Below are 26,523 nucleotides of genomic sequence, written 5' to 3'. Positions count from 1 at the left end.
TTTTTCTCCTGCCCTCTCCCCACTGTGGCTCTTTTGTTCATTCAGGGGGGGCTGCAAAGCTATTTTCTTGCTTGACTGGAGATGGAAGTACCAGGAGCGACTTCCACACAAGACTCAGTACGTGGATCGCTTTAGCATGATCTCAAAAAAAGCTTTTTACGTAATTACTTTGTTGCATCTGAAGCTAGTGGATACTCATTTGCAATTAACTGGTAAGTCAACATCGACCTGTTTCCTGGATAGCACAGAATTCAGCTAAATAGTGTTATGAATAAAGATGCCAATGTATGTGTGGAAGTCATGTATTCCTAGATGATTAGCTTATTGTTGGATGAATAATGAATATAATGTTAGTGTTTCAAATCATGTTGCTTTAGAGATCTAGGCATAAGCTTTGGTTAAAAACTAACTATGAAAAACTAACTATGAAAAATGTTAAACCTCTGAATATCTTTCAGCATTCAAATATACATCTTAATTATACAGTGTGAGTTTGCAAAAATATAAAATCTCATAAGGCCAAAAAGTGAACGATTCTGCAATTTAGCAGATGAATATACATGTCAGATTTAGACTTGGGATTACAGGGAAATGTGTTGGACTGCAACACCTTTTGCCTGTAAATGTTTTAACGTTTTAACTCTTCTTTCTGTATTTTTTTTTTTACTCTTTTGAGATATGTGGTAGGTAACTTGCAGGTTTATTAGGTTGAAAACGAGCCGTCCACCGCAGCCTGGAAGGTACCACCCTGCCAACAGGACATTTTTGACATTTCACACGGTAACCAAGGGGACACCTCCTTTAATCTCATTGGCTGGTTGCCTGAAAGCCCAGCATGGCGGCGCTGGATTGGGAGAGCTGGTGGAAGTCACCCAATCTTTGGGCCTGGGCGGGGCATCACCGTGGAGAAGCACAGGGTCGGAGAAGATCTGGGGATGAGGGGTACAGGGAGTACCTGAAGAGCCAGGTCAAGGCCCGGGTCCGGGGTTCGAGGCCACAAAGCTGCATAGAGGGGGCTGTAGGGGGGCTGGAAGGGTGGCTACAGCCCCCAGGGAGGGGGAACAGTACCTCCCTTCAAAGTGTCGGGCAGTTCCTCTCTGAAAAAACCGTGTCCATGCCAGTCCTGGATTTGGCACCCAAGTCGACAGGCGCCTGGAGAGCCACGAGCCGCCGGCCACCCAGCCCATGTGACACAGAGTTCCTATTGGCTGGGAGGCAGCGCAGGAATTTGGAGGCCTTAGGGCGCTGGGAGACCGCCCGCGTGAAGGATCTCCCCAGCAGCCAGACGGCCAGGCCCTGCTCCATGACCGCCATTAAGAGCGGCTGGCTACCCAGCCAGAAGAGGGTGGCGGTGTGCAGTGTCCCCGGCCGCCCCGCCCCCGCCGAGGAGCCGCACTGCTGGGTAAGAGTGCAGAGCCACGCCAGGCTAAAAGGCCCATCTGGCCGTGTTCCTGCCATCCGAGCTGAGCTTGCTGTGTCACTGCAGCCGTTCCCAGCCGAGTGACCCTTAGTCTTGCAAAATGTAAGCTTTTCCGCTAAATACTAATTGCTACAGTTTTCTATAATTAAGTTGCTATTATTAGCTACAAAAACTCTGCTAAAATAATAATCAGACATTTGTCCACTGTCACACCCATGATTCTGAATGAAACCAGATTTAGTTTCTTGTTCTGTTACAAGATACTAGATAAATGTGTATGTATTAGCTAACCAGTGCATTATATCAAATCAAGGGCTTGACATTTACATTGAAAACAAAGATTGGCTTTTCTAAACTGCCCTTGGAGTGTGACTGTACAGTTCGTGGCTGTGTGTGTGTGTGTGTATGTGGATTAGGTTTATATTACATTGTAGGGTCAAGATATCCCAAAAAATGTAATAAAAACCTGTTTTTTATGTCCCCGCAAAGATCTGTGAATGCAATCAAAAAAGTAACAATGCCAAAAGTCTCATACTTAGTTTGGTTACTTAAGGTTAGGGCTGGGTAGGGGTTATGGTTGTCATTGATGGGATTAGGGTTTTTCCCATAGACATGAATGGAGAGTCCCCACAAACATATAATTACAAACCCGTGTGTGTGTGTGTGTGTGTGTGTGTGTGTGTGTCTGTCATGATGGACTGATGTCCCATCCAGGGTGTTACCCTGCCTTGTGCCCTAAGCTGTCTGGGAAAGGCTCCAAAATGTCCATGCCCAGACTAGATTAGCAATTTGAAGATTTTCCATTACTGCCTCTCTAGCACAGGATCACAGCAACCAAAAAAACAAGAGATTTTTTATCCTCAGAAACCCAACTGTGGTGTTTTCCACCACTAATGTTCACAGAGAGATAGAAATGTGAAAGGGTAAAACATTTTCTGTGTTAAACGGGTCACATGACGCCGATCGTCAAACATGTGGCCTGTAGGGGGTGTGGTCTATGAGCTATAATAAAAGCAGCTTACAATACTTTATACACCCCATTGGTGTGTGAGGGCTGCATTTGTTTCAGGCCAGCCTGCTAGGCGGCTCTGACATGTATCTGTTATTTATTCTTAATATATTTAAATCCACTAAGCTCATTCTCCCATGTGGCGTTTTATAATAACGGATTTTTATCATTCATAGTGGGTCAGCAGTAGTGAAAAACCAGCAATACCCCGAGGGTTGGGTTCAATTCCCAGGCGGGCTCTGAAGGAATTCTGCAGGCAAAGACTGTAACTCCATCACGGCCAGATCATGCAAGGGTCTCCCTGCATCTCTAAAGTACTTAACCTCCATCGACCCTTCAAAGTAACAAGCCTGTATAAATGGATAAAATCTGTAAGCCATATCAAGAAATGCAGCACCTGAACAAGCATTTGTATGACATAGGTTAGCCTGGGAAGCATAGGGCACAAGATACCATAGCAGGGGTGCAAATCCATCACAGGACACAGTTGGAGGAGAATTTGGAAAGGCCTGTTCACATAATTGGGCATCTTTGGATTGTGGGAAGACACCATATCACCCAATAGAAGCCCACACAGCTATGAGGACAACACACATGGAGCCTGGGATGGGATTTGAACCCACAACCCTAGCGGTGTGATATCACTGGTGCTACACTGAGCCACCACACAAGCCTTTCAGGTAGTATCCTCACTTTTTTGTTAAATAGGGAGGTGTGTGGCTCAGCAGGTCAGGACACCATTCCTGTGAACAGAAGGTTGCAGGTTCAAAGCATAGGGTTGGCAGAATGATTTCACTGTTGAACCCCTAAGCAAGGCCCTCAACCCCCAATTGCTCCAGGCTATAGTGCCTGAAAAATAAATGAAGGCCTTTTGCTTATGATGCAGTTTAAAACTTCCCAGTAACGTTGTTGGCACAGATAAGCCTGACTATGTTTCGACAGCAGAGCCCCCCAGTAACTGAAAGGACAGAAAGCCTGAGTTCTTACCATTCGCCCAGCTAACTGTGTTGTGTTACAGCAGAGTCTGAGATTTTCAGGCTGCCAGCATGACCTGCTGGTCATCTCAGGAGCTTGGGTGTTGGACTCCCTGTGCAGCATCACGAAACTAAATGTAAAAATGCAAGAGGAGGGGAAAGGGCAAGTCCATTCAACGTATCTCCACCCTCCTCAGAATTATGGTGTGATTTGGTACATTCTACTGTTCATCTAGCATGTCCTTCAAACGGTTGTTTGTTATGCTCCTCTTTCCAGCATGTACCACATGTATGGGGTTTAATTTCAGGACAATACAGTTAGCACTTTATTTGAAATGCTCTTGCTTTGGTCAAAACCATTGCTCAGCTGCTGCCACTCCCCCCGGGAAAGGTGTCCTTTGGTACAGTCCGGGAACTGCTCACTCACGTAGAGATGGTACTTTGGCAACCGGTTATGGTGATGTAGGGGAAAGCTGCCAACAAAGCAAGGGTTTGGGTACCCACCTGAGAGAACCTGCGGAGGTGTGCGGTTAGCGTTAGCACGTCGCTAACCAGCCTTCTATTTTAACGAGCTAGCGGCTAGGCGCTATCCCCATGGCTTTCTCACATGTGATCAAAGGTGAACAGTACCCTGAACCCTACACCTGCTAATAGGTGCTAAATTAAATAAACGCAAAAGAAACAAACCCAGTCCTTTGTTTAAAATGGCCTGAGGATTCATCAAAGAAGAGAACGGCCTCTTGGAATTTTTTAGCTAAAACAATTTTGTATGCTATTTTATGCATCAAGTATGAATTCAATATTCTATTTAGGCTGATAAGTCTTGTAATTAGCAGAACTTCCACCAACTTACTGTTTAACCTTCTGACTTTCAGGCCACATTGAATCCTAACACTGCCTCAGGAATCCCTGAAGCTCTCCCAAGAAAGAATGCTTTTGGACATACAGGTAGGCACCTAATGTTCTCTGCCAAAAATGCTACTGACTGGAGCAGAAAAAATATCTGGGAACGGTGTAACATTTCGCACTGCTGTGAAAAATCAGCTCCGTCTTTATCCACATTGAATATTGGTGTCGCCTGTTCCCTGCGGAAGCTATGCCTGTACAGTATATATGAATGTATTATGCATTCGTGAGAACATTATGCATTGTTTGATGCATAATCAGCATGGTGTCTCAGTGGGTAGTGCTGAGGTTTCAAACCCCCAGCTCGTCGTGGGGGGAGCTTGCATATTCTCTCTGTCTTTGCACAGATTATCTCCACGCTCTCCAGTTTCCCGCTGGAATCCAAAGACTTGCAGTTACCTTCTCTAAATAGAGGTGGTATGTATGTGACTGTGTGCTCTGCGATGTCCCTAACCCTAACCCTGTGATATGGATGGATGGACAGAGGGATAGTATTTATAGATCTAATATTGGCATGTAATTACCGACAGCTCGATATGTCTGCTCTGAATAATAACACTGCTGGGACAGCTGTAGCTGTATATGATTCACCCCCCTCCCTGAATGTCCATGTCAAATGTTTGGAAACGGAGAGAAACAGACAAGTGTATATTGACAGGTACCAGTCACCAAAGGTTTCATGCACGGTTCCTTGAAGGCACGTTACACGTTACTTCAGGACTGAAATTCACCAAAGTGAGTAGAACACCATGGGCATCTAAGTGGTCTAACAGACTGCATTTCTTTGCCTGTGCCCCCCCCTCCCCCATAGTAATTGCCAAGCTGAGACCTTGGGTGCTGACGGAAAACACTGGTGACCTGGAGGCCGGCAGCCCCCCCAGAGCCTGTAAACAAACACTTTGTGTTTGCAACAGGGACAGCCAGCTGTTAGTCCAAATTCAAGAGTGGGGGGTCGGGTGGGGGACAGGAGTCTTGAATATATTGCTGTGATTATCTGCTGCAGCGAAACCCTGGGCGGTAAGTCTGGTGTATTACAGAACTTCTCTGGTACCAGGAGCCCCAGATGTCCTCCTGACCTGCGCCACACCTGGCGCCGTTGTAACACCTACAATAGACACACAGACCTTATGTGCTGCTTCTCCAGGTGAATCTTTGTAAATCCTCCCTGCTTTCATTATCCGTGCCACGGTCTCTGCGTAGCCCTTATCCACGAGTTCCTCCGCATTGCCGAGCAGACGCCGATCTGACCCCATCTGACCTCAGAATTATTTTGGTATTGAACAAATCTTACACTCCCTCCAGGATCTGAGCTACTTCAGGCTGTAAACATCCAAATAACTACCTTGCATACATACTTAACGTGGTAAATGAGGAATAGTAGCCATATAATATGCTACTACTTGGCTTCCCTGTCTTAACAGGGGGGGAGAGAATCAAGTCCTGAGGGACGGCAGACTGTGGTCTTAACTAGCACCAGTCACAGTTATATTCAGTCCTCTCAGGCATAGATGTACAGGCAGATATATAATAATGCAATTTGGCCTATGTTACAACCAAGAATGCCCCCCCCCCCCCGAAGACTTCCACTTCCAAGACCCCTAAGCTCCACAGCCGTCACCTGACAGTCTTCTTAATACCACAAATGGAATTCTGCAGTGTAGCCCGGCCCATCCGCCAGCAATGGATTAGGAAAAGGAGCGTGCTTATTGCAGAGATAGATTTTTGTCTATGCTCCAGTAGTCATGGTAACAAATGTAGAGGTTTTAGCAATTGGATTATACAGTAAAGACGATTTGGAGTTTTAATATTAAAAACAGGTTTTCCTGCAGTCCAGAATAGTCTTCACTGATACAGAGAGCAGTTTTGAAATGTACTATAACTGGAAGGTACCACACGATTAAATGAAAAACAACACTCTCTGTTCCATGAGCTCTTGGATAACTTGGAATGGTGCCCAAATATAGTATCATAACTTCAAAAATATTATATGCTGTTTGTGTCCCTCCTTTCCTAACAGAATAGGCCAAAGTAATTCAAATGCAAAAGAAGGGTAACAAGGGACAAACTGATTTAATAGAGAATTGCAAATCCAGTTTTTACACTAAATGAAAGCCAAAAGGAAAGGTATTTCACGATCAAAAGCAAAACAAAACAATTAATTTGTATGAAATGTTTTTCACCACGATTTTCCCATGGCACATGTAAAGGTGTTAAGCAACTGCATTTCAAAAGCATATGTCTGCTAATTAAAGGGAGCGTTCAGAATGAATGGAATTTAAAAATGCAGTTAAATAGTTTGTCCTGTAATACTTTTACAGATTAGCTTTGTTTAACGTATCATGCAACTTCCTGTAGAGTTTGGGTCTTTATAGTAAAAATAATTGTCACAATTCGACCAGCCAATTATCAGCACTTGCCTGATGTTAGACTTGTTTGATGACTATATAATGGGGTGAGCAATATATCAGAAAAAGGAATTTAACCCTGATGTATGTAAATCACAACCGCAAAGGCAGAGTCATTTTGGGATGAATGTCAGTTAGCAGCATGTGTGTCAGCTAGGAATGAGGCCTGACAATCAAAACCTCAATGTGGCAGCTAACTGAGCACCAAGAGGCCAAAGAGCTGCCACCAAATAGCAGAGCAGTTGCTAACGGCAGGACTGGAACTGAGAAATTACTTGCATCCAAGGCTAATGTACAAAGATGAAGGAGCACAGATCCAGGACCCTGGAGCAAAGAGTAATATGATCTGCTGAGTCACTTTTCACCCTTTTTTTTTTTTATTGTTTTGAGAAAAAAACAAAAAGGACGCCTTCACTTCACAATGTCAGCTGTCAGCTGCAGTGGAGGACGGTCATCCCACGAATATGAGGTCATTTTACAGGCTATATCCACTGCACCATAAACCCCCCCCCCCCAAACAGACTGAAGAGCAGCTTCTTAGAGTCCCCGATGATGTCACACGCAGTGTGTGAAATACCTGTCAATATTCGGGGGAGGGGTCCCCATCTCCTTATTGTCGTGCAATACCGATTTTGAGACCCCCTTAAAATTTTGCTTTTGAGGCTTACAGGGGATCTCATGGGTTAATCAGGGGTGTCGGAACCCCCCCCCCCCAGGACCCGCCCGTATTTCGCACCCTGGTCACACGCCTTCCATGGTGCCCCCAGCTCCCCCATGTGCACATTACTGGACCTTTATGGGGAGTTCGACAGCACAGAATGTAAAGTACATTTCCATTTCCTGGCTCTTTCAGAACTGCTATTCTCCTAGAGCCCTATTATTCAAATCACGGTCCTCGAGGTTGGAGCACTGCCGTTTTTCCAGCCTTCCTTTACCTGTGAGCCAGGTGGGAAGCCTCTAACCAATCAGAATCAGTAATTATTAAACTAACTACCTTGGTGAACTGAAAACAAAGCCTGGATTTGGAATCGATGTCCAGATTTGAAGAACTCTGTCCTAGATGAATGCTCTAACATCTCACTCACTGCAGTTCAGGACATATATGACAGTGTTCCGAGAAGGATTGGCTCTGATCTGAAGGCAAAAGGTAGCCCTAATACTTATGAAGCACTTTATATTAATATTCCTGCGCCATATATTTATATTTACTTCATATACGTTTAACTTGTTTAGTTAAAAATCAACGCCAGGAGCGCAGCTTCGCTTCTCCCGGGTCCCGCTGCAAAATTACTCCAATTAATGGGTGAATAAGTGAATTCGTTTATTAAACAACATGCGGCGATTAATTTATGCATGTTACGTTTCTCAAGGCAGTTTGCATATTATTAAGACAATAGGATGCGAGGAAAGGCTTGAGAAAGAAGAGGGCGACTTTATGATCTTGGGGGGAGGAGTTCTGGGGTTAGATTACGGCCGGACGCGGGCTGATCCCCGGGCACCTGACAGGTGCGGGGCGGTGCCGAGCCGCGGGTACCTGCGGTGTCACGGTGCCGATTCGCAGCAATAGTCGGGCGGGTCAGTGTTTGTACAGAGAAAAAGCCTCAGTGTCTCAGTAAAGGGGGGGGGGGGGGTATACGGATACCGTAATGAGTACATCTCAGCTGCGGAGGAAGTGAAATTCAAAGGAACTCTGTCTGGTAAGTAGGTGCTCTTTGTGCATAGATGGTGGGAATGTATTATAAAATCAAATAAACAGCCAGAGAGATGTATAAAGTCTTCGCGGTATTCCGGTATGTATTATAAAGGAGTGAATGCCCTAGCTGCAAAACAAAGGCACCATATTCATCATTCTCGCGGATGGTGGTTGTTTGTCATAGGGGTGGAGAGTGTGATCTGTTTGTCTAGCTTTTCTCTTTATTTTGGTCTGGAGTATATTCAGCCATGTGCAGCTCCTACCTCGCCGCGCACCGGCGGCGCGCGCTTTAATCCGAAGTATCGCGACGCGTCGCCATGGCAACAGGGACTCGACATCCCGCATGATTGACAGCAAAGGAAGGAGAAAACAACGAAAAACCCAGATCACAGGCCTTAGCAGGGGGTGGGTGGAAGGGGGGGGTCGCTTGCTGTATATCTGAGAGCACCTACTCGAATGTCACAGCACGGCTATGGTGTCACCATGAACCCCCCCGCCTCTCCCGTTTTTCACGCAGGTGAAGAGATGGTGGGATCGTGCCCCCGCTGGCGCGGGCCGGCCAGTACGCCGGGTCCGGCTCCAGTCCGAACCGACCAGGTAGACGCTCTGTAATTCATGAATATGTAACGCTTCACTATCTACGCCTAACCTAAAAAAATCTACACCTATATTACGTGATCAAGTCTTTTTTTTCCTGAAACGGTCAACAGGATTTTACATTAAGTACATTTCTGGTGTGTATTTCTGTTCGTTTACTTATTTATTGCCTTTTTGAAGTCAGATCAAATAATACAGTCCCAGACTGACGTGGCCGCAAATGCAAGTAGGTCAGTCGTTGCACGTGAACTGGTTTTTAAACTGTTTTTAAATACCAGTACTGTGGTAACCATCAAAGTGGTGTATTCTCTGTTCTGAATGATTAGGAGAGAAAGATGCACCTATTCTCATAATGGAGTGTTTGTCCTGCTTTTAAAGGGCCCATCTTGTTTATGGTTTGTCAACCCAGATGGAAACGCCTGCATGAGCATATTGTCATTTAACTGCAGACGTTCTGCTAACTATCGTAGAAATGCCCCCCCCCCCCCCCCCCAAGACATCGTTCTCCGGGTTAATTTGCACAGCGCCCAAGTGTTCCCTGGCGGATTATACATTACCATGGTAACAACATCCCATTACGATCTAACCGCCGGAATCCTAAACAGTGACAGAGAAGTGCTGATTGTTCCCGGCCGTCGTTTTCTGATATCACTGAGGGAGGGGGCTTTTGTCCGAATGGCGGGGGTGGCGGAGAATTTCCGCGGTAATGAGCCTGCGTCGCTGAATCGGTGTTTTCGTCATGTAGGTACGGGAGGGGAGTCCTGCTTCGGTGGCAAATCATTCTCCACCCGGTCAGCTGAAGGAGCGGCAGAGAATTTGGCAGGGCGCCTCCCTCAGGGCGGGGCAGGAAGCGCTCTCAGGTGGCTACTCTCTCCATGGAATGGCGAGCTCACCTGGGCAATCAGCCGTCGTGGCGCCACCTGCTGTCGGCGCTGCGAATCGCCCCAAGTCAAGGTCAGGCTTCTCCTCCATCACGATCGCCTCACGGAAGGTGCCCCTTTCAACTGGCACCCCGGGCACAAGCCAGCCCGTCATGTCTGCAAGGTCCATCCGCACCGGAGCGCGATGCGACACCCCTGTGGACCCCTCAAGGCAACCGGTCACCAGTCAGAGAAAGGCGACTATCATCAAGGTGACCGGTCGCAGGCAGAGTCTCCCTGCGGCGCAGCCGCTCGCCGCCATGCGCCCGCCCGCTTTCTGGCACGGCCGCGCCGGGTGGGGAGATGAACAAAACGACTCGTCACCCTGGCATGGTGTTTGGGCCGGTGCCCCTCCAGAGGCGTTGGAGCCCCCTGCCCGCCCCACCCTGTTCCTGAGTAACCCAGACGTCTCGCAGGAGGGCAAACCGACGGTACACAGGTCCACCTTATGCCTTTACCTAAAAAGCCCTGTTGGTAGAGGGTCAGCCCTGGAAGGGAAGGAGACGGAGGCCTCAGTTCGCCCCAGGAGGCCCCTGAGCTTTGCCGGAGGCCTCGGACTCGGAGGCCCGTATGAGGCAGAAATGCTGCATCCGAGGCGAGCCAGCCTCCAGCTTCCTGGGCACGGCGGGACAGGCTGCAGTATGGACACACTCGCTTCTGCGGCAGGCCTGTCATGCAGCAATGCGGCCTGCACTCCCATGCAACCCCACAGCTCTGCTGAAAAGGCTCTCGCTGAAGCCCGAGGTACGTGCTGTGGACACTCTCCTCAAGCACACGCTCTCATCTCCACCTGTTTGCACTACTCTCATAACTGGCTGCAGGTTTTGTTGCGTCCCTTACTTAACTAACTGGCCGCAGGTTTTGTCGCGTGCCTTGCTCCCTGATTCTGGTGCCCGGTGCTGCATTCTCTCTTTGACCCCACGTGCAGTGTTGACCCCCCCCCCCCCCCCCCGGTTGATAAATGCCGCAGCGCTGCACTGGAGCAGCAACGTGCTGCCACCTGCATGCTTCTCATCCCTGTGCATTTCCCAGCATGCAATGTGTCACACGCCTCTCTCACGTGCAGCCACTGGGGAAGCAAAACCGTTTTAGAGTACTGAGAACAAAGCGGGCGTGAGAGGCGACTTGGATCCAGCTTTCAATAACCAGGTCGGAGCTGAAGGTGCCACTTTAAAGAAAATGAGTGACTCACTTAAAGGTTCTTAACTTCAAACTTTAATAAAAGTCCTTTTCTCGTTGGTAAATGTCTCGCAAGGCTCCAGCTCTCTCCCTCCAAAATGTTTTGGCTGCCTGTCATTCTCGGCATAAATGTTAGAGGTTCAGTGCAAATACCATTGAAATGAATGTTTAATAATTAGTAAATAAAGATGCATCTCTGAAATGAAGGGAAACAGACGGGCAGACTGTGTTACGGACACCCCCTTTACACAAGTGCGGTGGCTGTTGGTTCTTAAGGTCAGCAGGTGACCAGTCCAGGTGTGACGCTGGTCAGGCCCAGTTATACCATCAGAAGATTGGCCCGGATTCCCATTGGCTCCAGGTCGCTTAGATCAACATTGATTTAGGCAGAGAGGACTCACAGGTGACCTTGAAGCGACATGGAGGTTCTTCATGGTTGCAGGAGAGTGAGACAGTCTCTCTTTTTTGTGACTCATGTTCTCTTCATATCATTCTGGCGTTTAAAGCATGCAGAGATTCCACCACAATGTTCTAAAAGCCGGATGTCGGATGAGATATTCTCCGTCCTTTCTGTTTGCTAGCAGGTTCTGCTCTTCTCTCCCCCCCCCCCAGATCGTGGCGCATACCAAAGTCCGGATGTCGCCTTGAGTGCTGCTGTGGTTATAGCTAATATAAAATGGCAGAGTCGGCTGAGGAAGATGGTAGCTGGTGCCCAGGCCGAGGGCTCGGAGGTGCCCCCCCACGCCGCCTGCACTCTGGGTAACGCTCCGCATGCCTCGCCAAAAACCTGCTGACATCAGATCTGCAAACTCATTGGTTGATTCGAGGGAGTACCCATACTCGTACCCATACTCGTGCCCATACTCGTACCCATACTCGTACCCATACTCATCAAATATTGCAGCTCGGTGTTAAATGTATAATTAACTCACCCCAAGGTGAATACTTCCTTACTAGAGTTAACATTGTATATTAATATACAACCTAAATGTATTACAGTAACTGATTTCCTATATCTGACATCCTGGTGGTAAATACTGTATTCTTGGCAATTAGCTACAGCCTAACCTAGCAAGCAGGCTTCCTAGCTCCCAGCTCTCCTGGACGTTCTGGACGTCTCCCGGAAGCTGACGGCAGCACCCTGCCACCTGTGAATGATGGGCAGGGAGTGGAAGTCTGTCGCTGCGTTTTCAGCAGCCAGCAAGAACCTCAATCCCGTCCCACCTGCTTGGCAGTATTTGCCACCTCCCTCTAGCCCTGACTGGCAAAATTTGCCATCAGATTTTAAATACTGTTCCTGTCCAGCTGTTATAATGTGGCATATGGTATTTTGGACATTATGTTAAAAGCAATGCTATTCTGCTAATGCTATTGGAGGGGTGTTCGCAAAAATGCCATGATATACACAGCGTTGGGGAAGAGGTGTAAAGTTCAGGTCCAGAAAGTACAAATCCAGACCAAGGTTTTGGTTCAACCAGCCAGTTGAATACTCTGTGACTGTGACTCTTTATATTCAACTGGTTGGTTGAAACAAAACCTTGGTCTGGATTTGTACTTTCTGGACCTGAACTTCCCACCTGGATTACTTTTGTGAATAACTTCCCCAACACTGATGATATGTGGTATCACTGTAATAACACCCTGGCCTAGCCACCAAACCCCCCCCCCCTCCCCCCTGTGAAAATGCCTAAGGCAGGATGTCTGAGCAGGTTGCAGGCAATTGGGCTGGTCTGCTAAATTTGTGTTGCAGCTGCTGCTTGGGTTTCAATCCCGCCTTAGGCTCTCGTTTTGTTCTGGTTGCTCTGATTGGCACAACCCTTCCCACCCTGTACAGAGGACCTTGGAAACTCTACATTTAGCAGACTGAGCCGTTGGTAGCTGATATGATCTGGTCTGCATTACCTAGTAGCAGTAGGCATGTGGGTATATGGTGGACATCCAAACAGCTCCCAGTTAAAATCAGGTGATTCTATGCTGGTTTTCTGCTAAAGACAGAAGAATTCATACTAATGAGAAGCGACTCAGAGGAAAGAGAAGCAGCGTAAGAGGTAAGACAGCTATAAATGGCTCACTTAAGTACTTTATTATACACTGGCTGATCAGTGACATCAGACAGAGAAATATACTCCATAGTGAGGTAATGGCTTCATATTCCCAGACCAGCTTGATCCTCCATGACTGGAGGACAGGAGATCCTTCATAAGGAGATAGTTACGTTGATGAAATATTCTGCAGAAACAGTGGCTTTTCCCGTAAGACGATGAAACATTCCCCCGATTTATAAAAATGTTCTCAGAGATCATAAAATGTTTCCTGACTTATTAAATCGTCCCTTTAATATATGACATTGTTCTCACATTTTTTTGGTCACGTCTCCCCCCGGGCTCCATGCATAAGTGTGAATTAAAGTTATTATCTCAAAGACTGGGGCAGAGGGCCATTCCGAACTGTAAAACCGACAGGAGCCACAAGCCTTTAAACAGAAGCTGATTAGAATGGTAAAGGTGGCAGGCATGGACAGGACAGGACTTTAAACTGGCAAACGGGTGAAAAGTTTGCTTTGTAGAGTTAAGGATATGACCAAAACCCGCTTTGAAAATGGTGGCATGTGGCCTCTGTGATTGTGACCGGAAGGTTGTCAGTTTGAATCCCATCGTCGGCAGAATAGTGTCTGTTGGGCCTTTAACTCCCCCAAAAAGATTCTGGGGGTGTCAGATGAATGGCTGACTGTATGCTTGGATGCTCAGCTTTGCTCCCAGCTTGGCTGTGTGTGTATGTGTCTCAGAGAAGAGCATGATGGCGTATGTGACAACTAAATATTTTTAATGTACTTGTGCAAATGGCAAATCATATTTCATTAAAGAAAGAGTGGGTTGCTTCTGGTCATACTGGGAGAGCTTAGTTGTACCAAATGATGTTCTCTGTCCAGCAGGTCTGGGGCTCCCTGGAGCAGACCACTCTGGACCCTGCCCAGAAGTGGAGGATGCTGGGAGTGACCGGATGACTGAGGAGGTGCCTGTCCCTTCCCACCCTGAGGTGCGGGACAGCCCTCAGAAAGACCTCACCCTGCAAGTACGATTTGGGCTCTTGCTCGGCCTCCATGACTATAAAAACAAATCCTGTCTTTATGTAAGAGTTCTGCAGTAAGGAGTTACGATCCGACCTTCGATTTATTCATGCTTTTATAAGTGAGTAGTAATGTGATGTGCTGCATGTGTCCTATTAGATTGTGATTCAGCCTCAAACGCTCTGCGGAGGATATGGTTAAAATAATACTGGGATGCAGATTACCCAGCCCCAGCACAAAATTAACCGTGTCTGTGAGTTCAGCTGCTGAAGACTGTGTGATTATTCTGTGGGGGTGGTGTGGGGGGGCATCTCTACCACGCCTCGGCGCTGGGACTAACGCCAGCAAGTCTTTCCCACATTTATATAGTTCTTATTATTCTTTTGTCTTCATTTATTTTCAAACTGGCTTGTTTGGTTTATACCCCCTTGACAATTTGCACACTTGGTATGATTGATTTGATGGTTGAATTTTATAGATAAGATTGATTGGTTAATTAGTTGATTTGTCGCCTGATTGGTTGACGGACCGGCCAATCGATTTGCAGGAGGCCCTGCAGCGTTTCCGGCCCGATTTCATCCGTCGCTCCCGTGGCCGGCAGAAGGAGCTGGAGCAGCGTGCGCTGGAGAGACGGGCTCAGCGAGGTCCAGACCCCGCTCAGACCTTGGGCCGCGGTGGCACCAGAAGCAGTCCGCTCCGCAGTAAGGCCCCCTGTCCTGTCCGCGCATGTCCGCCCCTCCCCCGTTTCTGCTCCGGCCCCCATTGTCCACCTGCAGCTGCAGTGGCAGCATGCCACTGTCTGGCCTGTTGTGTGCGACGCAGCACAAAGCCGTGGCTGTCTGTCTAAATGGACAAAACGCGAGTTAAAATGGACGTTTGTGTCGGCTTCCGGCAGCGTTCCAGCTTAAAATTCATTTTCGGGGAAAGAAATATTAGCGGTTAAGACGTCACCAATATATACTGCCAATTAGGACATTTACCATGATGGTTTTAAAGTGAGTTGATAATGTAATTTGCCTTTCTCCAAGATGGAAAGCAACTCCTATACAAGCATTAGTATATCGTGGTCAAAAATTGTTATTTTGTAGTGTTTCCTGCCCTCTGCTGGAATAGTGTTGAACTGCACCTGTCTAAAATTTTAGTTATTAGACAGCTCAAGAGGATATTTTGCATTATTCTAGTAAAATTACGCATTATTCAAGTCACTCTGTTAGTCAGTAAAATTACTTTTATTTTCATTATTGTATAGATTTTACAATCTCCAATAACTTAACTGCACATCATACATTAGTAAATGTAGATTTACTATATTTAAACTAATTTTCATTTAAATGAAAACAACATTTCAAAGTGATGCTATTCTCTAGTATTTCAACATCAATTATCTCAATTTTATAATTAGATAAAAAAATTTATATGATGTATTCATACACTTATATTATATATATATATTTGTTTATTATGCAGTTTATTAAACTTACAACAGTTTTACATATCCACAAAAGACAGACTGGGAAAACAAGTCAAGGATGTGATAGAAAATTAGCCAGAACTGTATCTAATAAACATGTAATTTGAGAATTACAAGCCACTTATGTGAAAACCTGGGCGCTTTTCCTTTAAATAGCCCAACCAGCGTAGGACTGAAGATCCTATTTAAATGTGTGAAAGTCTGATGTAGCTGTGATTTTCTCTGTGTTCAGTCCTTTGTGACTAATACGACGTTCTACTCTGCCTAAGTTGGGCAATTATGAATCCTTGAGATATACTTAGCGAATGAATTGGGTGAAACAAAAAAAAAGAATTGCAATCAAACCCAAATTTAAGTGCCTGTATTATTGCATCCACACCTCTAATTCAGCGGCATTGTGTCTCCCTGATGACTTAATTTCAGCAAATGCTTTGTTGTTTCTCACACAACTGCAAGCGTGTCCTATGAAAAGTTATTGCCAAACACCATTTTCCGATAGCAGTTCCCCAATAATCAACGTTAAATGATGAGGCTCGCTATGAAATATCATTTTTGATTAAGTCTTCTATAAAAAAATCTGCGTAATTAGGCTTGATTAAATGCAGCAGGGACAGAATCTTTGAACATGCAGCTGCTGAATGCTGAGTGTCATCTGGCATCTTTGCTCTCCTGGTGCCATCGGCCTCATTTAGCCGTAAATTAAACGATTCTGCTTTACCAAACCCCTTTGCCATCTGGCTCCCTAAATCTTTAAAAGGTGCAAAAATATTCTGATGTGTTTTACCATCTATAGGGTGACAGGTAACTGAGAACATCAGATAATGGACCATCCATCCATCCATTTTCTGTACCTGTCCATCCTATGCTGGGTTGCAGGGGTCTGGAGCCTATCCCAGAAGCTACACTGATTTTTTTTTAATTATTTTTTTCCTGTAATTAACTATTTGTGGTATCAAAATATACAAAATACAAGCACAGCAACTGTGGAAGTTCATAGTACAAGTTCATATGTGCCACTTGTTGATAATGATCAGACAGGCTTTCTGTTCCGATGTAGAGGGTGGGGTTTGAAATCAGCATCTCCATGACCTCGGGTGTGATTGCGTAGCTGCGTGTGTTGGCAGGTAACCCTCGAAAGCCCAAGCAAGGAGCCATCGGCGGCGAGAAGGTGCTTCATTCATGCAGAAGGTGAGTGTCATGGCAGATGAATGCTGAATGACAATACCCCCCCCCCCCCCCCCACACACACACACACACCAAACAGGCTTGGTTTTGGAGTCCCAGATGTGGACCACCTCTCCTATGAAATTCCTGAACAGTGACTCCAACAGGTAGCTGTTATCGCAGAGACCTGCACTTGGAACCGGAAGGTTATGGGATCAGGTCCCCAAAGCAACCTGCTTTTATACCCCTGAGGAAAGTAATGCCATGGTATAAATATACTCTACTGTTGTCAAAAATATCAGGAAATGTATAATTGTGACTGTATTCTGAGTGACCTGAATCAAATTGCATTTATATAATTCCTCAGCACATACTTTTATGCAAAGCCAGTTACATATTCACAGTTTCACAAGTTAAGCAATTCAGATCTAGCACATTTCTCAAGGGTACAACATCAGAGCTCTACATGAGACTATAACCCACAATCATCTTTTTCCTAACAGTTTTTTTTCTCCTTAGTTGCAAAGCCAACTAACATCCTAATGCACATAGTATTGCATCCAAAATTGCTAATGTTTTAACACTGGCTGAAAGTCTACTCACATGCATGACACCTCATTGGCTGTGGCATGCGACCAGGTCTACTACCTTGGGAGAACAAGTAGGAAAGTTGGGGAACTTCCTAATCTTAGGTCACCTCAAAGGGTGAAAGTGCCAGACGATTGACCAGTATGAGAACCTGAAACTGAAAATCAGAATCTCCTGGCTGCTGTCAGAGTGAACAGTGTCAGCATCCCTAAACAGAGACCCTTAGCTTTTCCCTCCAAAACGAAGTCTTCTGCGCTGATTCCAAACGTTAACAGGAATGACAGACGCCCGTCTGAAACCAAGAAGAAGGGAGAGGAGGAGGAAAAAAAGAGAGTGATGACGCAGACCAACAGGATGAGAGCAGAGATTTTTAAAAAGGTAAGATCGTCTCAGCCCATCAGGGTCCAAATAAGCGGCGTGGATCCGGGAATCAGACCGTCTGGTCCGAGTGGAGCTGACAGTCTTGTCCTCGTTAATAATTATAATTTGTGTTGTTTATCTTGTTGAATCCACAGACACTTTGTGTGTTACTTATAAACATTATGAACATTTATTATAATGCATCTCTACAGGCGAACTATGTTTTCTATAGTAGCATCAGTTGTAATAAAACAATACAAGCTTAGATTAGCAATATCCTTTATATTGGTCTTACAATTTAAGTAAAAAGCCATACATTTTTATAGTTATATTTAAAGTATTTTCTCTACACTTTAAATTGTCTGTTAGAAATAGGACTATTAAATAAATGGTCGGATGTGAAAAGCCCACAGTTAGTTTGAAGCAGTGGGACATACGGGAGTTTTGGTGATTTCCGTGTTTCCTGCGCAGAGGGCTACCTGCGCCCGCTGCAGGGTAGTGATGTCACGCTCGCCTACGATCCAATTCTCCGAGCTCATTGGCATTAATGATGAAAGGAGTCAAGTTGTACTTGAGAGCCGTTCTTTTTTTTTATCTTTGTGTCTATATTTCACTGCCTACTGTAAATCCATTCCACTCCGTTTCACGTGAACAGTAACAGCCAACCAGGCACAAGAGGTAGACTTTCTTGCGTTAGGTTCCTTTCGGGCAGAATGAGCAGGATTTGTGCCAACGAAAAGTTTTCAAATATTAAGTGTTGCATGAATTGCATTCAAGGTAAGGCAACTTTATTTACATAACACATTTTATACAGAGGGGGGCGCAATGGTTGCGCAGGGATTAGCACTGTTGAATCACAGCTCTGGGACCAACTCATGGGCGTTTTAATTACACAAAAATATTCTGAGGGCAGAATGAAAAATGATTGTTTCAGAGGGATAACCAATCAGGTTGTAGAGGAGGTAGGAGAGCCGTCATTCCCAACAGTTGTGAGTGTGCACTGTCCCTGTCCGCTCATCATGTGACCGAATGACCATCTGATTGGCCTTCAGCTGGCTGGCCGTGAACTCTGCTGTGTCGCTGCCTATAACTGGTGTCGCCCCCATCTGGTCATTTAAAATATATTCATTCATTACTTTTCCATTTACATCGCAAGGTATGCTGGAATTCACCACACCCCCATTCCTGATATTTTTAAAAATAATTCATGGACATTTAATGCATAAAATGGCAAGTAGTCAAATTATTTAGGGATTAAGAACGTTTGGATAGTGAGGCACATATAATTCGTTTATTACCTTTCTGTCCAGCAGAGGTCACTGTTGAGCTTCTTGAGGAGGGTTTCTTGTAAGATTTCATGGCTGCAGCCTGTGACAGGCTGACAAACTGGCAGAACTGGAGATATCCTTTGGCAATCTCTGGACCCCCTGAGGCTCCCACAGCTACCTCTTAGAACCCACACTTACTGAGTGAAATACTGAAAGGATGTCAAATGTGTAAAATTACATATTCGTGACTTATTTTGCCTATACATTATACCTCTACTGTCATTTTGACCTTGTCCTGTTGATATGGTAATTACAGGCTTGTATTGTCATTGCAATTATTGTATTCGCTATATTTTGATATCCTCCTGAGACCCGACCTATTCATTTATGTCCATTGTAGTGGACATTGTATTTTTGCATTTATTTTTTCACTGATGTTGGGAAACGTATTTATTCTCGTTGTGCACTAAAGAGGACATGCTGTGAAATTAAAATAAGAATAAATTTGAAAAAATCAAAATTATAAGATGTCTTATTTCCTCCAAAGACAAATAACCTACAATTGAAGGACACTTTTTCCCTTGGGTCTCAGGAGGATATACTGTGGGTTGTGCATTCGAGTCCCTCCTCTGTGTCTGGAGTTTGCATGTTCGTCCTGCATCACTCAGGTTTTCCCTGCGACTCTGGCTTCCTGCTGCAGTAAAAAGGCACGCAGCTAGGCTAATTGGCATCTCTGAATTGCCTGTAGTGTGTGTGCTGAGTCTGTGTGTGTGTTTGTGCCCGGTTGTTGACTGGTTTCCCGTCCAAGGCAGACTCTAGCCCCGTGCCCTATGCTGCCTGGGACAGAGTCCAGCTCCCCTATGACCCCGACAAGGATAAATGGATAGAAAATGTATGGAGGGATAAACCCAGGATTTGACATAATCCCCTGACCCCGTCACCTGATGCTGCGTTTGACACCAGAAAGAATCCTCACGGAGAAATTGTCCACAGACGACGCAGTGTTTATAAATTGTGATGAAGGATGTGTCTAATCTGAGACAGCCTCCAGGGGAATCTATCCGCCAAGCGGACTTTTTTCAAAGACACACGTCGTTCCGAATTCCGTGAGCTTGGCTCGCCTTGAAACAGGCACCCGGGGGTGGGGGGGTGGGGGGGCTAATGCTAAATATAAGCTCAATATTTGCGTGAAGGTGGGTTTTTTTTGTGGCTATGTTGGCCCCCAGCCCTCGCCCTCTGCTGCCAAGTTGCGGTGGGTACCCACACAGGAGCTTGGAGGACCGTTGCTGGCAGGTTAGCCAGGGTCCGACCCCTCACCCCCAGCAAAACTGCCCCAAGCCCCCCCACGGCATCCGCACCTGGTCGTACCGAGACATTTGGAGGGGAGGAGCCGGGATTTGTGGAGGCAGACATCAGGCCTTCTGACGTCAGAACGGGGATCTGACTGGACAGGTGGACTGGCCGGGGGGGGCGGGGGAATGAGAAGGGGGGGGGGCAGGACGCCAGGATCTGAGACTGGACGTCTGGGGGCAGATTTATCCAGGAAGCAGATTCGGGGTGGAGGCATTTTCAAGAGAGAAAATAAAATAGCCCAGCCTGAAGGACGGGTCAATGGGCAGCTCATCAACCCCAATCTCAGCTCAGCCCCTGGGCGGCCATCTGTACGCAGTATTTTCCTTCATCCTCTAGTTATACCGACATAATTCCACAGGACGCGCTAAAAAACCATGGCCATCCTTCGCCTGATATTATAGTAACAGGCATAAATATCACTGACAGCCAGCTAGCAATCAGATCCATTACCGTAAAACTGAGCTTCCTGATGGAGCCATGGATATGAAATAGGTTTGAACTGCCATAAAACATGCTCTCAACTACAATCTGTTTTAATAGGTTTTTCTTTTTTCTTTTTTTTTGCAGAAGTTACTGGATCAGATTCTTCGGAGGAAGACTGACTGAAAGGACCTGGGGACGGACTGCTGCTACGAACACCCTCCCCAAAGAGCCGATTCAGCTCTGTCCCCCCATCCCATTCCATCCCACCCCCGCTCAGATCAGACCGGTTTCACCTGCAAGCCATTCAGGATTCCCTTTGAAAACCCGGCCTTAAGATGCGCCACATTCACCTGGCTCTCAGCCAGCCGCAGTTCCTCGATCGCTTTTCCCTTTGAGGAGTCATTTCGCGTTATTAGGGGTGAGACACCGGTGGGCGCGTGCAGAGGGAGACGCACTCATGAGGGGACATTAAGGCCCGCATAGAGCTAATGGCACTTTATCAGCCAATCCCGTCACTCCCTTTGTGTCGCCGCTCGCTTGCCATTCAACTGAGGAGTTGTGCATTCATTATGAGGAGGCGCCTGTGGGTTTAGATACAGGCAGATCAAGGGGAGTTTTAGGGGAGCGTGGCCACGGAGAAGCATCAGACCAGCGGGCCAGCGTCCCCAAAGTCATGCTGCCTGCAGCTCTGCAAGCCCAGTGCTGCCACCTTAATGTAATGCTGTGTAATAGCTAGTCATTAGAGGTGGCACGGTGGTGCAGTGGTTGGCATTGTTGCCTCACACCTGCTGAGGCCAGGGTTCGAGTCTTGGCTATGGTTCCACACGTCCGGAGTTTGCATGTTCTCCCTGTATCAGCGTGAGGTTTCCTCTGGGTGCTCCGCTCCTGCTCAAAAAACGTGCTGAGGCTATTGGAGTTACCAAATTGCCTGTAGGAGTGAGTGAATGGTATGTGAGTTTGTCCTGTGATGGGTTATAGAAAATACGTGGATGGATAGTTTGTACTTGCCCTTGTCGCTCCGCAAGGAGCACATTGCACTAATAATGCAAAGGTTGTGGGGTCAAGTCCAGCAGAGCACACATAAATGATGACCCTTCCTTCAACTGTAAATTACTCTGGATGAAGGGGTCAGATGAATGAAATTTAAAACGTCTGGCTTATCAGTGCTGTGTTACAACACCGTGATTTCGTAATGGCAAAGAATGTAACCAACTTGGGTTCAGCCAGATTAGAACGGTTGGGTTTCTAGGCTCAGCAACGCAAGGTTCTTGATGTTTATAAGGTGATGAAATAAGTCAATATACACAGATATCTGCTAGAAATCCGCTCCACGTTGCATAGCGCTTTTGTGCTTCATACTGTTCAAAGATTACTTCCTAATGTTGATCTTATGAGAGTGTAGCATGTCAACAAACTTACACAAAAAAATGTGGTCCTTTCAGATGTATCTGTATTAAAGTTTGCTTTGACAAATCTCTGGTTGCAGATTCCTTTGCCGGACTGGCTTCTCAGCTAAGGGGTCCCCTGCTTCATGGCCTGTGTATCCTGGGCTTAGGGGTTCTGAAAGATGGGTAGAAGGACGGATGGATAGAGGGATGGAAGGATGGAGGGATGGATGGATGAACACTTGTATATTTACTGTAACATGTCCTCTAGAGTTAATAAACCATGTTTGACGCCGTTTAAAATAAACTTTGACACTCAGGAATAGGTTCTATGAGGTTATTTCTTGGTTAAATTGGTAACAAAACAAGCCATGTTGCATTGCCACCATCACCTAGTCAATGTTATCACACCCCCTGGAGTTCCAGGGCTCTGTTCTTTTGAGCAGGAAATCCCAGTTAATGACGCTCAGGAGACCCATGGTTTGCATGGACACTGTCAGAGATATTTCAGACGATGTGACGGTGTTGACTCTTCAAATCCATTCTTTACTGGTTGCTGCACATGCGGCGTTTGGCGTGACGGGCTCGGCGTGATGGTCTACAGCGGGATTTTTAGTCGAGCCGTTTCTGTCCTCGTTCTGTGCGACTCAAAGCCATTCCTGTAGAAAGAGGAACTGCGCTGAATTTGTTGCCTGAAGATACAAGTCAACCTGCAGTTATCAAAATATAACCCTAAATATTAGCAGACAGCTAATTAAATAAGGTTGTACTTTCAGATAGACATTTCAGATTGAACACAGAAGCAATTTCACTCTGTGAAAAAGTAACATTTTCATGCAGAAAACGTAAGACATCTGTACGCTCCAAACAGATGCAATTTTCCTACTTCTATGCAAACGGTCCAATCGTTTGCCTTTTGGTGACGTCGGAATGAGTCCCTATATGTCAATAAAGTGAAACCGCAGGTCGTTACTTTGCATGAACGGATTTAATTGTGAGGGGGATAAATGACCAATTGTTTAGAGCCAATAAAGAGGCGTTTGAGGTCACAAGAGTCCACTTATACCACAAGGAAAGATTTACAATGACCACAAACGCTCCTGACGAGTGGATCATTTTGGCCGCTCTGTTGGCCAGTAATAAGATTTGACCCAGAAGAAGGAATTTGTTCTCTTTTAATTTGCATGTTTAAAAGCAGACATCCCCCCAGTCCGTGCCTCACTGCCGTAATCACCGCCCAAGACGGCGTGCTGCCATTTCCTCTTTTCACCAGCCGCTCCAGCTTCAAACGGTTGCTGACTTGGGTACATTCGCGGCCCGCATACGCCGTCATGCCCTTCCCCGATTGTTTCCCCAAAGATGTCAGGTTTCAGCGCTGCCCAAATGTAAAGCGAGAGTTCATGTTCATTAAAAGAGAGGCGAATTTCTGCTGCGGGTTTATTTATGATGCTTTTCATCTCTGCTGCTAGAGTGACCTGTGAAAAAACACAGACTCAACGATGTCACTTCCTGTTAGGATCAAACTGCAGAACTTTCATAGCCGATGCTTCGCACGCTGACATGCGTTTCACTTTTCCACATCGATTGGTGTCCTCTGGAGTGATTCTTAAGGCAACAGCCAATGATTGTTTGCAATGAGGTTCTTAAAGCAGTGGGGCATCCTGGGTGGGCGATACCATCAGCCTACATGATTGGAACATGCAGCTGACTTAACCTAAGGCTTGACCCTTTACCCTTGGTCCATCCATCTTGGAGTAGGGGAATGTGAAAGCCATTCATACAGCCCATTACGGAGGAAATCAAGCATCAAATAGCTCAAAAGTGGAGGTTAGCCATGAAATATCCCCTGTACCAAATTTCTGTTTGCACCAAAGGGCAAATAACTTTCAGAAAGACAACCTTGTAACTGGAAATAGCCAAAGTTTACAGGAACGGTCACAAATAAGACAGGTTCTGATTGTAAGAAGGTGCATTAGGTTCTGATTGTAAGACTAAATTATATCTTTAATCAGGACTGTGGCCTGATGTTGTACCCTAACTAAGTACATGTGGTAACGAAGCATCAACGTATTATATACTGCATGTGCATATTATGAATAGAAGAGCAGGTATTTACATCCTGGCATTTGCAGTGGAGTCAGATGAATGACCACAGCATTCCAGGCAGTCACTGGCCCCCCAGGTACCCAAAGCAGCCAAAACTGACCATCTGGGAGGTGCAGCCCCCTCCGGGGCAGTCCATGTGGCGGCCGCTGAGGCTTTCACTGGATTCTCATGGACGTACCCAGACTGAATGGGTGGCTGTTTCTTACCACCTGTCAGTTTCTTCTTGACATAAAGACTCTGTAAGTCCCCCTAGAGGATGGGAGAGGAACTGCGGGGGATAGATAGGAGTCTGTGTTGTTTCAACCATCTGCGCCTCCTTTTAGAGGTAATTTGCTGGAAATCATTAAAATGGTGTCCCTAGTCGCCCACAAATCACGTGGACCGAAAGCTAGTCCTCCCATCTTCCACAAGTATGCCAGTCCATGGCCGGGCGTCACACTCACACACACACACAGGCAGTTTAGAGATGCCAGTCTCCGGAGTGTGAGAGGAAATCAGACTGCCGGCAGGAAGCCCACTGAACAGGGTGAGAACATGCAAACTGCACACACACTGAGCCGGGGTGGGATTCGAACCTCTTACCGCAGTGTTCAAAGTGGCCTGTGACTCAGGGGGTAACCTAGAACCCCCCCCCCCAGGACAAAATATCACCTTTGACCCCCCCAAAGCAAGGTTGGCACTTTCAATATAAAGAAATATGAGGTCTAGCATGGGTACGATTTGCTGAGCAGAGGCAACCTTTGCAGCAGCCTAAATCTGCCAGAGTATCCCCCCCCCCCCCCTCTGGCGCCCCCTCCTGGAGGTGTAAGGCAGCAGCATTACTCACTGTGCCACCCCACTGCTCTTCGAGGGTACAATTACTTGTCACTGGGGCTGTACCCTCAAGGGTCAGCCAGTTGTACCATAGCTGTAGGTAAATGTGCCTTTTAGTCTAATTTAAGGTTCAGAAATGGACTGTGAGGAACATTCTTGTACCTTTGGGCTGCATTAACGCTGTTTGTACCAGGGCTGTACCCTTTTTCCTGGCAGTGTTTGGGCGCAAGGCAGTGAATAATTCAGGACGGGGTACCCGGCACAGGGCAGTACTCTAATATAATTGATTAAAAAATGTTATAAAGTGATTAATTTTTACTTGATGTCACGTTGTGAATTAACTTGTGGCTTAAGCTTGAGTTAATCAATACTCCCTGGAATCGCTCCATCTTCACCATTTCCAAGGTGCCTCAGGTGTGAGCTCAGCCCCAGACGTGGGAGAATGGGCAGCCATGCGGTCGTCACGTCACGCAGCTCTGTATTAAACAGAGTGGAACCACAGCATCTGCTGGCCTGTGGAGGTGCACTGCATGGGGCGCCGGCTAGCTGCTCCTGAGCACACCAGGAGCTCCGCAGCACTTCTGCACGTTTGCAGTGGCTGGTTAGTTCAAACAGGAAGCTGCTTCATGCTTTATGAAAGCGTTTTTTAATTGAATGTGAAAGATGAATACCCGTGACCCTATCCATGATAAACCGTTGAAATATGGGTAAATGATTCATGTAGCGCAAGTTTCCTGTCCTCCAGGTAACCCAGTACCCTCTAGCCGGCCAAAGACATGCAGTCTGGTGAATTAACACCTCTAACTCGCCTGTGGTGCATCGCTGTGTGTGTGAGTGTGATTCTGTGATTCATTGGCATCCGGACCAAGGTGTACCCCAGGCTTGATCGCTGTAGTGCCTGCAGTAGACACCAGGCCCAACTACAGCCCTGGCCGGGATAAGTGTTTGGACGATGGATGGATGGATGGAGTAATAATTGAGGGATAGACTCTAATAATCATAACAGTTATAGACATATTTCTGAATACAAAATGCAATATGAAATGCGTTTTTCCAAAATTTTACGTAAATCAGGGTTATTGGATTGTAACAATTTGCAGAATTTGAGTTGGAGGGCACTCCTGCTTTCTCGTACGTCTGGGGCTGTGGGTGTTTCTCATTGTGTAGAAAATACAATTCGGCTAATTGGTATCGTGTGATGGTGTGCATGTATGTGCTCTGCGATGGACTGGCATCCCATTCAGGGTATACCCCAGCGTTGTGCCCTGTGTTTCAGCTCCCACACCTCATGATCATGATTAGGTTGGTGATAGACGGTTGGATTTATGTAGAGTTTTGACAAGCCAACATCAGTCCAAAAAAAAACGTGCCGTGACCGGCTTTAGGACCCCGCGGACGCCTTTGACAACGCACATGGTCGTA

At 46.3% G+C, this 26,523-nt stretch overlaps 1 protein-coding gene across 2 annotated transcripts; it reads left to right on the top strand.

Moving 5' to 3' along the window:
* On the top strand, positions 1 to 22,270 carry c20h10orf90 (chromosome 20 C10orf90 homolog). 2 transcript variants are annotated; one of them, XM_023830844.2, is made up of 11 exons: positions 1 to 212; positions 677 to 1,402; positions 4,279 to 4,351; positions 8,925 to 9,004; positions 9,750 to 10,668; positions 11,716 to 11,862; positions 14,036 to 14,175; positions 14,718 to 14,871; positions 16,766 to 16,829; positions 17,669 to 17,771; positions 20,942 to 22,270. In XM_023830844.2, exons 2-11 carry the CDS (start codon positions 836 to 838, stop codon positions 20,978 to 20,980), a joined length of 2,286 nt encoding a protein of 761 aa, XP_023686612.1. In that variant the 5' UTR covers positions 1 to 212; positions 677 to 835; the 3' UTR covers positions 20,981 to 22,270. The 2 variants fall into 2 exon arrangements, with proteins under 2 accessions (XP_023686612.1, XP_023686611.1); XM_023830843.2 differs by having other exon boundaries at positions 14,033 to 14,175.
* The last annotated feature ends 4,253 nt before the right edge of the window (positions 22,271 to 26,523 follow it).

This window comes from Paramormyrops kingsleyae, chromosome 20 (assembly GCF_048594095.1).
Source record: "Paramormyrops kingsleyae isolate MSU_618 chromosome 20, PKINGS_0.4, whole genome shotgun sequence".
Taxonomy (NCBI): Eukaryota; Metazoa; Chordata; class Actinopteri; order Osteoglossiformes; family Mormyridae; genus Paramormyrops; species Paramormyrops kingsleyae.
The sequence above is the reverse complement of the archived record's forward strand: the minus strand, read 5'-3'. Positions and strand labels throughout refer to the sequence as shown.